This window comes from Empidonax traillii, unplaced genomic scaffold (assembly GCF_003031625.1).
Source record: "Empidonax traillii isolate 1590-97213 ecotype Southwest subspecies unplaced genomic scaffold, ASM303162v1 scaffold789:size291746, whole genome shotgun sequence".
Classification (NCBI taxonomy): Eukaryota; Metazoa; Chordata; class Aves; order Passeriformes; family Tyrannidae; genus Empidonax; species Empidonax traillii.
Window position 1 is genome coordinate 262,396 of NW_020955982.1, and position 14,296 is coordinate 276,691.

General features: G+C 45.9%; 1 protein-coding gene across 1 annotated transcript in view; it reads left to right on the plus strand.

Moving 5' to 3' along the window:
* Nucleotides 1–14,296, plus strand: part of LOC114066658 (F-box/WD repeat-containing protein 11-like) — a gene marked incomplete at its 3' end in the record, with an annotated part of 38,423 nt that overhangs the window by 14,857 nt on the left and 9,270 nt on the right. Inside the window, exon 2 of the mRNA XM_027901491.1 lies at nt 866–967. Coding sequence (XP_027757292.1) covers nt 866–967 — 102 coding nt within the window. The remainder of the gene's footprint in view (nt 1–865; nt 968–14,296) is intronic.

The following is a 14,296-nucleotide window of genomic DNA, read 5'->3' on the forward strand; positions in this document are numbered from 1 at the left end:
GGTGTCCCAGTACAGAAGCCAGAACCTCAGACACTGATGTCGGTTTTGCTGTTGGAATAAAGCACCACAAATAGTTTGGGAAAGCTGAGACAGTGGGGAGAGCCAAACCTTAATTCCCAAAGCTCCTCCACTTCCACTCTCAAGATTTGCCACCCTAATGGGAGCCTCCTGCCCTTGTGTCTGGGGGGGATCTGTGAGGGGAGCACCTGGTGCTGTTCCCTTTTTGGGGTGCACTCTGGGGACTTGTGTACAAACTGGATCCTTGAAAAATCCAGAGAGAGCAAAAAAGGCAGCAGCAACACTGTATTAAGATAGAGAACAACACGTTTTTACGAAATAACAGTAAAGAGCCAAAAAACCAGGGGATTTTTTACACATGATGATGTTTGTGGTTCTCTTGTCCAGTTGCTGCATTCCCTGCAAAGAGCATTTAGCAATGGGTGTGTAGCTTTGATCCAGAGCTATTAATCTGGGTTAAGCAACAAAGATGCTCAGTAACCTGAAAAAGCAGCTGAAGTTGCTGTTGCTGAAGGACAGAGCCCCAATGGCTGCACTGAGTGTCCCAGAGCCTCTGTCAGCACAGTGGGGGACCCAACTGGAACAGCTCCCAGCCTGCTGGGACCCAGTTAGAACGTTCAGCTGGGCACTCAACCCAGCAGGTCACACACGAGCTCAGGACAGGGGGATGCCTCGATGCTGCACAGGATCTTCAGTGGTTATTTTACCCTTGGCTGCCAGCCTGGTGACTGCTGTAGAGTAACATAGATAAGTACCCACGTTAACTTACTAATGAGTTGCCTGCCTTGAGTGATTTGTTGTGGCATCTAACTGCTTCTTCTCTTCCTTCCTTTTTGTCACCCTGCAGTGTTCTGTGCCAAGGTCTTTGTGGCTAGGCTGCTCCAACCTGGTAGAGAGCATGTGCGCACTGAGATGCCTGCAGAGCATGCCCAGTGTCAGATGTCTCCAGGTGCCTTTCTTCTTTCTTGTTGTAAATGTTATGCCTTATGCTTTGAACTTGTGTTAAACTCGCAGGACTCTGTTTAATCCAATTGTTAAGTCTGCTAAATGTTTGTTGTGCATCCTTTTTTCTGAAATCTTCTACTTAACTGCATTGGAGGAGTGACTCTTAAAGGGCTTTCTGTGCAGGAGGTGCTGGGGGTGGGTGAGGTTGTGTTTGATTGCCTGTTTACTGACGTTGTGATATAAGTAGCACATAGTTCTGCATGTTGCCTGCTACGTTTTGCTTTCTCGTTTAATTTAAAAAAAAATAACATAATGAGCTTTGCCTTTTCTCTTAAATTGCAATGAACTGACTAGCCTGTGATATTTGTGTGATTTCCTTTAGAAAGGAGAAGCTTTTTATTTGCCACTCTGTGTGTGCCTGGGTGCAGCCTGACGCTGCTCTGGGCACGTGTGTGAATGCTGAGCAGTGAGCAGGGAGCCCTGGGGTCCTTGGGTTTTCCTCTTAACTTAGTGCTGGAACTTGGAAGAAGTGAAGGGATGGGGGGTTATTCTGCATAGAAAACCACTAACCCCTAAGTTCTCTATTATTTTTTTTCTAGTGAGCTGTTGGAGCTGAGCCTGCATTAATTTATAGATGGGGAATTGCTGCTGTTTCTTCACTGGTTTGGGAGGGATTGTAAATGATAAAAAAGCATCTTTTGGTACCAGTTAACGAGTTTGAAGTCCCGGGGGATTTACCTGGGAAAGAAAATGCCCAGTGTGTGTAGTAACTGTGTGGCACTTCCTCAGGTGTTTCTTAATGTCACGTTTTTTAGCAGAGCACAGTCATTATTTAACATTTGTGTATTTTATAACATAATAACATTGTTCAGTGGTTCAGTCTTTCATGTGTACAAAGTGAGTACTTAAATTGCTTCTGTGAATGAAAACAAACAATTGAGTTTTGTTTGTCACTCCCTTTGAGTTCAGCCACAGTCTTACCTTAGACAACAACCAGTTATTTCAAAACCTCTCCTCCCACCTGCAAAATGTGGCCACTTGAGTTCCAACAAATTTCAGTTTCAGAATTAGAAATTCCTTCAAAATTTCTGTTAAATTAGAAATGTTTTTCTATTTGAATGCTTTATATTTCCCATTTTGAAATAGTATTCAAAGCAAGGAAAAAAACCCCCAAGATAAACACATAGAAGGATAATTCAAATGTATAGAAATTAACTCTGTCTCATGGCCAAATAATGGTTACAGAAGGTACCTATAGTTGTGCCAGGGCAAAGTCACTGAGGTTTGGTGTCTGTCTTGGAAATATTTGCAAGCTTATTCTAATGCAGAATCCTCCCGCTCCCTTTTCCTGATCTATCCACTGACCCCTTCCCTGGAAAAGTAAAATAAAACTTAGTTTCAGTGGGAATTGTGAATTTCCTTTTCTCCCTGGATCTTCTCTGTCAGTGGCCAGAGGATGTTTTAGCGAGTGGTCATGGTTGGTTTTAAGCTGGGTAGTGGTGTTGGCAGTGTGGTGGGATGGCCAGGGATGGTTTCCAGGCTGGTTCCTGAGCCCTGCTGAGGGTGGGAGCTGCTGCCACCCTGCACTCTCTTGCTGAATTTGGTACCTCCTCCCTACCTGGCTTTGGAAGTTGTGGCTTCAGCCTAATTGTGTTCAGCGCTTTGAGAGCTGTTTAGGACTTCTTTGTGCTGAGTCTGAGGACTTGGACTGTCCCCAGTTCCTTACAAATCGATTCCACTGGGTACATAAACTGTAAATTCAACAGAGGAAGGCTCTGCTCGGGCTGGGAGTTGATTAATTGATGTAGAATATGTTGCATTACAAACTTCTGTTGATAATATTGATTACAGGCTAAAATACAATCCAGTTTGTTGGTGAACGTGCTGCTTTAGACACGAGGTTTTGGGAAACCTGTTATCACACAGATGTGGTGCCATATAATTAACACCCAGAGCTAAGGCAGATGTTTTGTCAGAATGTGTCACTTGGAAAGACTTCTCCAACCTGTCTTGTTTTCAGGAATCGTTACAGATCTGTCACGCTGAAGTGCCAGTTCATTTGTGTAAGGCTTTCCTGCTCCATGTGCCTGTGGGAATTGCACAATCCCAGAACATTTGTAGCTGTATTATAGCAGCAGTTAGCAGGGTTAAGGAATTTCACTGATAAAGAACATCACTGCAAGGGCAGGTGGGATTGCTTTGAGGCTGTGAAAGCTCAGTGTGTGCAGAGAAACAACTGTGTGTGTCCAGCCTGTTGCACGTGGGAGTGACTGAGGAGGATTTCAGCGGTGTGGTGGTGTGTGCAGTGTGCTCTGGGGTTTGAGTCAAGCGGCTGAGGGCACTTGGCTGGTTCAGCTGGAGAGGAGGAGGCTGAGGGGAGACCTCACCGGGGTCTGCAGCTCCATCTCTGCTCTGTGTGAGCAGGGACAGCCCCCAGGGAATGGCTGGAGCTGTGTCAGGGCAGGCTCAGGGTGGAGCTCAGCAAAAGGTTCTTCCCCCAGAGGGTGGTTGGCACTGAACAGGCTCCCCAGGGCAGTGGGCACAGCCCCAAGGCTGCCAGAGCTCCAGGAGGCTTTGGCTGATCCTCTGGGGCACAGGGGGTGACTCTTGGGGCTGGACCTGTGCAGGGCCAGGGGTTGGACTGGATGATCCTCGTGTGTCCCTTCCAACTTGGGATATTCCATGAGTCTATGAAGTATTGCTCCGAAATGAAGGCTTTTATCTTTTTATTAAGGTCTGATTTATTTTGTAGAGCTGCAACCAGACGAGGTTTTGAATCTTTTGGAACAGGCTGTGGAGATATTTTTTTTTTTTAAAGTTCTCCTTTTGGGTGTGTGACCTGGTGACAGCTGAAGGGGAACTTGGAAGTGAAAGTGGCACCAGCTGCTTTTCCCCAGTTTTTATTTTTGGCACCGTGGCTTGCTCTTCATCATTTCCTGAGCCCTAAGCCCACATATATGTCAGGTGGGGCATAGATAGGTCTTGGTTCTGTAGCACACATTCATTTAGGGTAATGATGATTAATAGCAAGTGCAAGGAGGGAGATAGAGAAGCTCTTGGGTGATTCCCAGACCTTATCTGGGAGATGTATCTGTTATCTGTGTGGTGTATGTGTAGAGTAATTAGTGAACAGGCCAGAAAGAGGCAAGAACAGTCTTAAATCTCGAGCCTTGTAGAATCTCTTCAGGAAGCTTTTATTCAGTCTTGGTGCTTTTTCAACCATTTAGGCTCCAGGAGTCCTTTGGAACCCGTGTAAAAGGAGAAGGCAGAGATCAGGTTTGCTCTCCATGGTGTTAATCCTGAAACCTAATGAGGCTCTTCTAAAATCAGGCTGTAACACTGAGCAAACACCTCTGATGCCCATGGGTTGGAGGTGGTGTTCCATTTGTCCACACATAGTCTTTGAGTTCAGTCCTTTTTTTCATGCAGTCAAATACCTTCATAATTCCTGCAGTTTACTGGAAAATTATTTACTTTCTGCATTCTGTGAGCTGTTAGTGAATGGAGAGGAGAGACAGATAATTTATTAAAAAGTATTTATTCCTATTTGTGTTACTTGGAGTTTGCTCTGATCTGTGCTGACTTGCAATGTAATTGGTATTATTTGGAAATAAAGTCCTTGGTCCCTATCACTTGTTCCTGTTGCATTCAGAAGCATATATTAAATGCCAGTTCCTAATACTTGAAACTGTTATAGATTCCCAGGCCTTATTTTTAACTCCTTAATTATCTTTAATAATGCTGTTGTACCAAGGAGCTCCCCGTTCTGAACACACATGGATTCCAATAGCTCCTGTTTTCATCTGCTCCAACATGGATTTGACTGCAGAATCAAAACCATACTGGTCTCTTATTAAGGTCTTTAGAGGAACTGGTTCTATTACCAGTTGTGTAATGCAGCCCTGTGGGTGCAGCACCTTCCCTGGCTTCAGCCTGGTGGAGCATTGCAGGGTTTTAAGCATCTTTGTCACACTGATTTGGGAATAGCTCTGAGGGCTCTGGCAGGCATCATCCAGGGCTCTGGGCTCTGTAAGCAAACATCTACAGTGTGAACTGCAGACTAATCATTCAGCAGCAGAAGATAAGAGCCCAGACATCACTTTGAATTATTGCGTAGTGTAGGATGTGATGAAATAGGGAAATCCTTGGGAAATGAATTATTAGATAGATGTAATGAACTTAACCTACTAACCAAGTATTGCCTCATCAGCTTTCTTCCTTGTTTCAGTTACACTTTTCCTTCACTTTTTTAAAAAAAGATCATTTTATCTCTCTTCTAAAGCTCTGCTTAGGTTTTTTCATGCTCATTTAGACCCTCACGGGGTCTTTGGGGTTCTTAGAAAAGGTTCTTTCCCATACCTTTCTTTCCATTTATTGTTCTTAAAATTCTCAGCTTGATTGCGTGCAGTGCCCCACTCTCACAGGGAGGAATTCCTTCCCCATATCTAACATGAATTTCCCTTCTTTCAGTTTAAACACAGAAACTTCCAGAAGGAAGTTTATCTATTTATTGATGATACACTTTAGGATTAACTTGCTTAAGCTTCTGTTTGTTGTTCTTTACTAACTTGGAGCTTCTGTTGGTTGGTGTTTCTGTTCTGACACCAGAAGGAAATACAGCAACGGAAACTGGAGTTGGAAAAGTTTGTACTTGAAAGCCAAGAGTTTAACATCATAACTTCATCATCCTTTTTTCACAGTGCAAATTCAGGCACAGACATGATGCAGTGTTCTTAAAATGCCAGCAAGTGCAGGACATGCATTTCTGCTCAAGCCTTTTCCTCTGGAGCACGAAATCCCAGATGGGAGATGAGGCCTGGCCTGTCACTCTGGAGCCTGCATCCTTCTGGGAATGTTCTTCTCTGCAGCTGTTAAAATGAGTTGTCAGAACCAGGCAACTGCTTTGCTGCCTCTGTTAGGTTGGAAGGAATTTACAAATAACCTCTTTGACATGTTTTGTGGTATTTTGCCTCAAAACAGTGGGACTGTTACTATTTCTTTCTGGAAACAGCCCAGCAGATCCATTAAAAAGAAATACATATTTGGTTCCTTTTCTTAAGGGGACAGAGTGTTCTCTCCAATATCTGAACTATCTGTGCTTGTCCCTTTATTTGTGTCTCTTCTTTCAGAGCCACAAAGCTTTCAGTCCAGGACTGCAGGAGCAATTAAAGCTCTACCCGTGGTTAGCCTGCTGCTGGTTGGGGCTAGCATGGCCTGCTATCCCCACTCCTTAAAGCTGAGGTAAAAATGGCCAGCTTTCCCTCTTGTGACCAGCAGCAGTGCTTGCCAGTGTTGTTGGCTCTTGTGGCTGAAGCTGGAGTCTGCTCTCAGTTGAAGTTAGCAGTGCTTCGGGGTTTGTTTTCAGCAGTTTCTTTTTTCTGAGTTCTTTGTGTGGGTGTTACAGACTTTGAGGGCTGATGTGACAGTGCAATTTGGTGGTAGTTGCACTCACTGCAAGTATTTTGCCAAGGGTAACATTGTGTTTTATTCCCCCTTGAGCTCCTGTGCTTGGCCATCGTGGTTGTCTCCCCCAGGGCTGTATCCCAGCATTTCCTGGGGTCTGCCCAAACTGGGATGGGCACTGGGGTGGGTGTCAGAGCCAGGCACTGCTCTGCTGCAGCCCCTTCAGGAGATGAGCAATGCAGGGAATGCTTTTTCCAAGTGGGATTGGTTATCTGAAAGAAGGGTTGTGATAAGCACTTCTCCGTCATCCTTTGTGTGTCTGAGTGCTCTCAGCTTTATGACTTCAATTATTAACTCAGCCTGTTCACTCTTAGGGCAGGAAGAGAGTCCTGCTCTTTAGTGGGACAATTCCTGGTGTTTATTTTGAAGTAGAAGTGAGTGGTTACTTGCTGGATTGAACTGCAGCCCGTGAGCGAGGACTGATCCAGAGCCCTGCTCAGTGCTTTTCTCAGCTGAGGAGAGGTGTGTCCCTGCTGTCCAGAGAGCAGCAGATAGAGTGACTGGGAGGTTTGCTTCCTGATTTTCCTCACACGTGACGTTCACCAGTCCCTCAGCCCCTGCCACTCGAGTCCAGCTGCATTCCCCGTGGTCTGTGGTGAGAGCAGCCTGTGGAACCCCATGACAGGTTGGAGTCACCTGTGGTGGCCTCCACAGCGTGGGACTGTTTGAGAGCTGCCAATCCCCGACCTTTCTGCTGCCGGGGAAAGGGCTTGGCCAGTACAAACCACTTCATACACACGAGTGCTTTCTGGGGCTTGCTTGTTCTCAGTGGTTTTTAGAGAGCACTGAAGATCACACACCTCATCCCTGAGCTGCACGTGGGCTTGACCAGAGGAGTGACCCCTCTCAGGAGCCCTGCTCTCTTTTTAAAGAGCTTTTCAAGTCATTTCAACCATGCTGTTGGCTGCTGGGCAGTTCTCTTATCTTTCCTCAGAAGTTGCAGCTAATCAAAAGTTAGTAATTTACTTCATCACCAGTCTTGATGATCGAGATTAGGAGGAAGTGGTGATATGACTCCCTCCTGAGATACCTCACTGAGCTGCTGCAGAAGGGACTTCTAAGCACAGAAAAAGTGGTGTGAGCTCAGAGACCTGGTCCTTGTTCCTCTGGGGGGCCTGCTAACCTGCCTTTTGCTGGTGTTTCTCTTGTTCCACAGAGACATCTCAATCTATCCTCTCTCAGACTGGGAGGATGTGTCCCTGTGGAGACAAATAGTCTGTGATGGATTCATGTAACCCCACGAGGTACCAGACCTTGTCTCAGCAAATCCAGAGCCCGCTGCTCAGAGCTGCAACAGGGAGTGTAATTTTGACATAAATTGTGTCCCTTAAAGCTTGACACAGTCCCACTAAGCTCGAGAGATTTCACAAGGAGTGGGCAGGAGCTGTTATTGCTGATGTCTCTTAGGAAGCATCAGCAGCAGGCTGTGTGTGAGTGCAGGGCTGTTGTCAGCCACAGCCTCATGTTCGTGCTTTCTCAGCCTCCTTTTGGAAAAGAGGATTTTTTTTTTTTTTTTTTCTCTGTGATCCTGTTACGGTGGAAAGCAATGTGCTAGGAAGTGTGCCTGCCTCCAGGAGTGCCCTGCTCCTGCGTGGAGGGGAGGAGGGAAATCTGGAGACAGGAGATGCCAGGCAGCGTGCTCTGGGGATGTGTGACATTGTCCTCTCCCTTGCAGGGCTTTGGTGTCTCTTCCACAGAAGAATTTTCAAGGAAACAGAAACATATAATCATAAATTCACAGCACAGGTTAAAATGGCATCTGGGCAGTGTCTTTGCTGGGCTCCTCCTGGGACACAGCCCTGCAGGAGGGGCTGGCCCTGGCCTGGTGATGTCAGTGTTAGTGATGGTCCCAGTGGCAGTGAGGATGTTCCCCTGCCCTGTGCAGGCTCCCGGGGGTGTAGCAGGTTGGCCATTCCCAGCTGTCCCTGGGCCTCCATCACTGCCGTGCCACGGGCTGGTTCGCAGGCCCTCAGGGCTGTGGCATAGAAGAGTCTTCTCGTGGGTGGTTTGGTTCTTGTGATGCTTTGAAGTGGTGGGAGAATCCCCCCAAATGAGAGGAGGCCCCGGAGTGCAGGGCAGGACAGGTGGCTCCAAGCACAGCAGCAGGACTGAGCAAACATCACCAGTGCCCATCTGTCCAGGCTGGGGGAAGTGGCCCAGAGGAAAAAGGATCTGTCACCACAGCTCTTTGCTACTTGGCATAATATTGGCAAAAGAGCCACATTTGCAAAGCCCCCCTAGGGAAGGTGGTGGTGGTGCAGAATGTTCTCCCAGTGGATTTTAGAGATACTTGAGAAGTTTGAGTTGATTTTGTTGCCATAGAGAAATAATCCAGGCTGTCTCCATCCCAGCCCTTTCACTTTGTAAGCACTGAGGTCTGGTCAGTGCCCTTGCACTGCTGGGATCAGGAACTCTCAGCTGTTGAAGATCAACTCTTTGCCTTTTTAATTCTTACGTGGTTTTTGTATTCCTTGAGTTCACATGTGTTTTTTGATGCAATTACTAAGCCAGGCTTTAGGGATGATCCAAACTATGCTTCTAATCTGTGTTTTTCTGTATCTTTTTAGTATTATTTGTTAATAAATACACTACTAAATATTTGCTACAAGGTGTGCAAATGCAAACATATTGGCATGTCTTTCATGCTGTGACTGATGAATGATGAATATCATTGTGCTAAATGGATTAAGGCTGTTAGAGTCTAAATTTGGTGGAAAACACAAAAATGTGATTTAATAAAAAAAAGAAAAAGATGAATGAATGAAAGTGGATGTAAAGTTCTTTCCGAGTTCCTCGGATGATGATGAAATGTCCTACTTGAAAAATGAATTAAACAAGGATCAGGTGAAGTTATCCCCAAAGTTTTATGCATGATGGCAGAATCTGAATGCACACTTGAGCTTGAAAAAACTGTAATACTTTTGTCTGCTTTTGAAGATTCTTGAACTAGAGAATTTATTAAAGTCATATAATACTGAAAATGTATTTGCTGTACTGTTGCAGGAACTCACCTGCAGTCCTGCACACTTAAACCTGGGTTGTTAAAGCAAATAGAGTCTAAAAGTCTCAAGCTTATCCAGGGGAACTGAGACCTGGGGCAAGTGTTCCTCCTGTTGTCAGAGCCTGTCTGTGCAGTCTGCCCCTGATGTGCTTTTTGTGCTCATCAGCCGGATCTTGAGGCTGTAGAGGGAGAAGTGGTGCTGACCGTGCAGGTCAGGAGCATTTACCATCCATTATATAAACCAGGGGGAATCTCAATTATGCAATTGCACATGCCTTTGAATACCCAGATAAAATCAGCACTCGAGTGCAGAGTGTCTGGCTCACCCCAGGCAAGGCTGAGTGGGGGTTGGAGAAAAGGATTTGGGCATTTTTTCCCATTTTGTTTTACTGAAAGGGTTTGTTCTTTCGCTGGTCAGTCTGCAGCCCTTATGGAGATAAAAGTTCCCTGCAGGTTTTGGGTTGCTTGGATGTCAGCAGTTCCAAAAACACACTGAAATTGTGTATAAACAAAAGCTTGTGTTCCAGACAATTAGTGAGTGATTAGAATTTCCTGAATAATTACGAAGGATTGATCCAGTTTCCTGAGTTGCCAAATCTGGATTACACTGCCATACATCTTGGGAGGAAAAAACTGAACTGGGAACAGCACAGGATTCTTCCTTGGAGTAGCTCACTGGTTCTGGGCTTTAGTTTTATTCAATATTTCATTGCAGTGCTGCTACTTCTATATTTCTTTCGTGCAAACACCTTTTATTTTGCAAAAGATAAATAGTTGAGGATTACTACAGTTTTAGTATTTTAGACTCCTCAGTGGTTTTGAGGAACCTTTTTGTAACTTTTGCACTAAAAGTTTGCACAGAAGCCTCTTCAAAATATGCCTAAAATGTTGCTGATCCTTGGGGAAGGGCAAAACCCAATGAATGTGAATAAATTCTGATGTGGTTCTGGTGCCCAGGCAAAACAGGAAGGGATGTAGAGGAAGAAGGGCCAGAATCTGGTTTAGAAAAATGAGAGAAAATGCAGAGCCCCATTGGAGGTAATTACTGAATGTTTAATTGAAGCTTAGGCCTTCTTTTGTTTCTCCATTCTTGGTGCCTTAGTATTTAATGCCACGACTTTGTGGCTGTGGGCTTGTAGTTGTTTGGAGCTGCTTATTTTTCAATTATTCCTCATTTATATGTGCTTTGCTGTGTGGTGTTCATTGCTCAGCCACTTTTCCCAGGCTGGAAGTCGTGGCCACTCCCTTTCTCAGTGCTGTCCTGCGTGAGGGCTGAAGGGCTTCTCAGGGAACCATGAAATGGTTTGGGTTGGAAGGGACCTTAAAACTGCTGTCGTTCCGCCCCTTGCCATGGGCAGGGACACCTTCCCTGGCCCAGGTGGCTCCAACCTGGCCTGGGACACTCCCAGGGATTTTCTGGACCTCAGGGAAAGCCAGAGGTATTAAACAGTATGAGAGAAAAGGCTCAGTGTCTGCAATGATCCCCCTCTCCCTGGTGTGTCCCGTGGCCATCAGTGCCCATCCCTGTCACAGCCCCTCAGGCCCCTCCACAGGGAGGGAACTCAGCTGGGACAGAGCTGGGGGCACGTGGAACCAGCAGCAGAGACCTGGCCCTAAATTCCCTGTGGGAATCCAGGAATAACCCTGGAAATATTTTAACCAGGCAGCCGAGTTGCAGATGTGTAGTTAATCTTAACTGAGGCTAATTTATTTTTGATGAATCTGAAGTCCTCTAATTACCAGCTGACCCTGAAATTTGCTTCGGAGAAGTTCCTTGTCCTGCCTTTAATCTGGAATGCTGTTAACCCCTAATCATGGTGTGGGGCAGGAGGGTGTGTTGTCTTGTTTACCCATGAACGTGATGTAAGCAAAATTGTCCAACTCGGAGCTTTTGGATTTGAACTTTTGCCCGAGGTGTCCACACGGCCCCCCTGCTTTTGGCAAGGATGCTCCAGGGGAAGTGCTGTGCCTTTGGGAGGTGCCTGGAGCCGGTTCAGGGCTGTGGGGGGTGTGTTGGTGTCGCAGTTTGGTTGGAGGGATGCAGCAATTGGCTCCCAAATGCCTTGGCTGCTCCCGAGCCCTGGCACTCACATGTGCTGCTCCTCTGCTAATTGGAGAGGGCAGCGGTGAAATGCAGCTTTTTAAATAGTTTGTGTTCCTTGTTCAAGTCCTCTAAATGATGAGTTGATCTGAAGAAGCTTCTTTGCACCTGCTCTAAAAAGAAGAAAGGTGACAATCTCGAGTTAGTATTTTCCCCTCGAGTTTTCATTTGTGGATGTTTTTTTAACACAGGAATTAAAAGCTAAAGGGGGTCTTTACTAGACATTGAGAGAGTTTCTAAGGTAGTAAATACAACTTAATGCTTCCATTATACCAACCCCCCTCCCCTTCTAAAAAAGCTTATCACATCTAATCCTCCTGCCTAACAAAATCCAGTTTTTTAGGGTGGCTTTTGGTATAGTTGTAGGTGCAAATGTTCTGAGCAAGTATGTAGCACAAGACAAGTGTCCATGGTGTAGTCAGAGCTCTAAACACTGAAGCTTTGCATTTAATTCAGAAGTTTTAATGAGTTCACTGAGTAACATGGTTTGAAGTTTCCCTTGAGTCTTAAAAGTGCAGAGGAAAAACTGTTTTACTTTGGGATGGATTAGGATTGGAAGTGCAGGTAGGTTCTACCTAAAAGGTTTATATGGAAAACAGATGAACCATTAGTGCAAACCCAATAATAATAATTGCAGCTGAGAACTTGAGGTAACTTCTCTTAATTAAAAATAATAATAATTTAAAAAAAAAACAAAAAACAAAATAAAAAAAGCAAAGCAGTACCTTGCTGCTAATGTCTGTGTACCTTCCTACTTCCAGTTTGTCAGGGCCATGTTTCTGATTGAAAGATTTTGCTGTTAAATTGTTATTTGCAGGAAGAAAGGATTTCCCTTTTAAGGTCTTTGTTCTCTGGAGCTGTGGAAGTTAATTGAGAAACGTTCTAGGAAAGTGGCTGCAACTGTTTGCATTGATATCAGTGATAAGCTCGATTGCTTTGATAAACAGTTTGAGTGTTGAGGTTTCTCTGCTCTGGGCAGGGAGTGGAACCAAGACAGCTGAAACACAAGCACCACTTGTAAGCTGAGGGTACAAGGGCAGCTCCTCTGGGGCTGGGAAGGGGCTGCAGAGCAGCTGGGTGGGAAAAGAAGGCAGTTTGCAGTTGAAGTAAAAGATTTGCAGGGACACTTGCTGGGTGCTGTGTCACAAGCTAAGGGAGGATTAGGATTGTTTTAGTGATGCCCAGTCTCACCCTGCCAGCTCGAGCTGAGCCCGTGGGCACCGTGGGGATGTTCCAGCGAGGCTTAACTTGGCCCCCAGACCCGGCCTGGCTGAACTGCAAACTGCTTTTGTCATTCCTTCCAGGGAGATGATTCTGCACCAAAGTGGTGCTTGGAGGGGCAGGTGTAGAGGGAGTGGTTTCTGGCTCTATTTGGGGCTCAGTGTATTTATATTCAGCAGAAGAGTTTGCGTGATGTGCAAGTTCTGCAAGCCCTGCTTTGGTACCCGGAGTGGTGCAGGGATGAGTCATCAAATTGCTACAATTACACAATTCAGTGCTCATTGTCCTTGGAAATACAACATATTTTTATAGGATGGATACAGGCAGGTTTGCATTACTGACTCTTTACTCCGGACACTGGGGAAATGAAAATGGGAGTTGAAGGTGTCTGTGAAACACTACACAAGGGCTGTGTTCTGAGGGGTGATCCTGCAGCACCTGTGGAGGGAAGCCTGCCTTTAAGAACTAATAACCTATTGCATCTTTAAAAACCAAACCCAGCAAAACCAAACAAAACCCACCCCTGAGTGTCTCTTGGGATTGCAATAATTACATTTTTTTTCTAGTGACGCCAGCTTGCTCCTTGGAAATTGAGACGTGCTGGAAAATAGCTGCTAGCTAGATCAGAAGTGTTTTGTTTCTTATTGCAACCTAAATTGACTACTAGTTTAGTCAGGTTTTTTTATGTAAATCTTGATGAGAATATGCATTACACTAATTCAGAAGCTCAGAAAGCCAGCAGAGTGTTTCTGCTCTTACAGTTCTCCATCAGCTGTTGTGCTTCACAGGTTGGGGTATGAATTAAATCCCTGCTCTGCCAGGCAGGCTCAGGCTGCAGTTTGGGCACACAAGTGCCCATTGAAAGGATGTGCCATCAGCAGCAGCTCAGTGGTGGAGTTGGAGTCCTTCATGTTTCATGGCTCAGGAAAGTTATCCTGAAGTGCTGGGCATTTTCATGTATAATTTTATTTTAAAAACGAGTTATGGAGTCTGACTCTGGACACAGCCCACAGTGACCTGACTGCTGAGGGCCACCAAGATGGGCAGAGGCTGGAGCAGCTCTGCTGGGAGGAAAGGCTGGGACAGCTGGGATTGCTCAGCCTGGAGAGGAGAAGCTTTGGGGTGACCTGATTGTGGCCTCCCAGTGCCTGAAGGAGCCGACAGGAAAGATGGAGAGAGACTATTGACAAGGGTCTGGAGGGACAGGACAAGGGGGAATGGCTTCAAACTGCCAGAGGGCAGGGCTAGATGGGATATTGGGAAGGAATTCCTGGCTGTGAGGGTGGACAGGCCCTGGCACAGGTTGTCCAGAGAAGCTGTGGCTGCCCCTGGATCCCTGGAAGTGTCCAAGGCCAGGTTGGACGGGGCTTGGAGCAACCTGGGCTGGTGGAAGGTGCCGATGGTAGGGGTGGAAGCAGTGATCTCTAAGGTCCCTTCCAACCCAACCCATTCTGGGCTCAGCTCTACCTGGAGTCACATGTACTGAAGATCCACAGTTATGTATATTCAGAGGATCAGCAGGTTGATTTTGGGATCAGTTCCAGGCA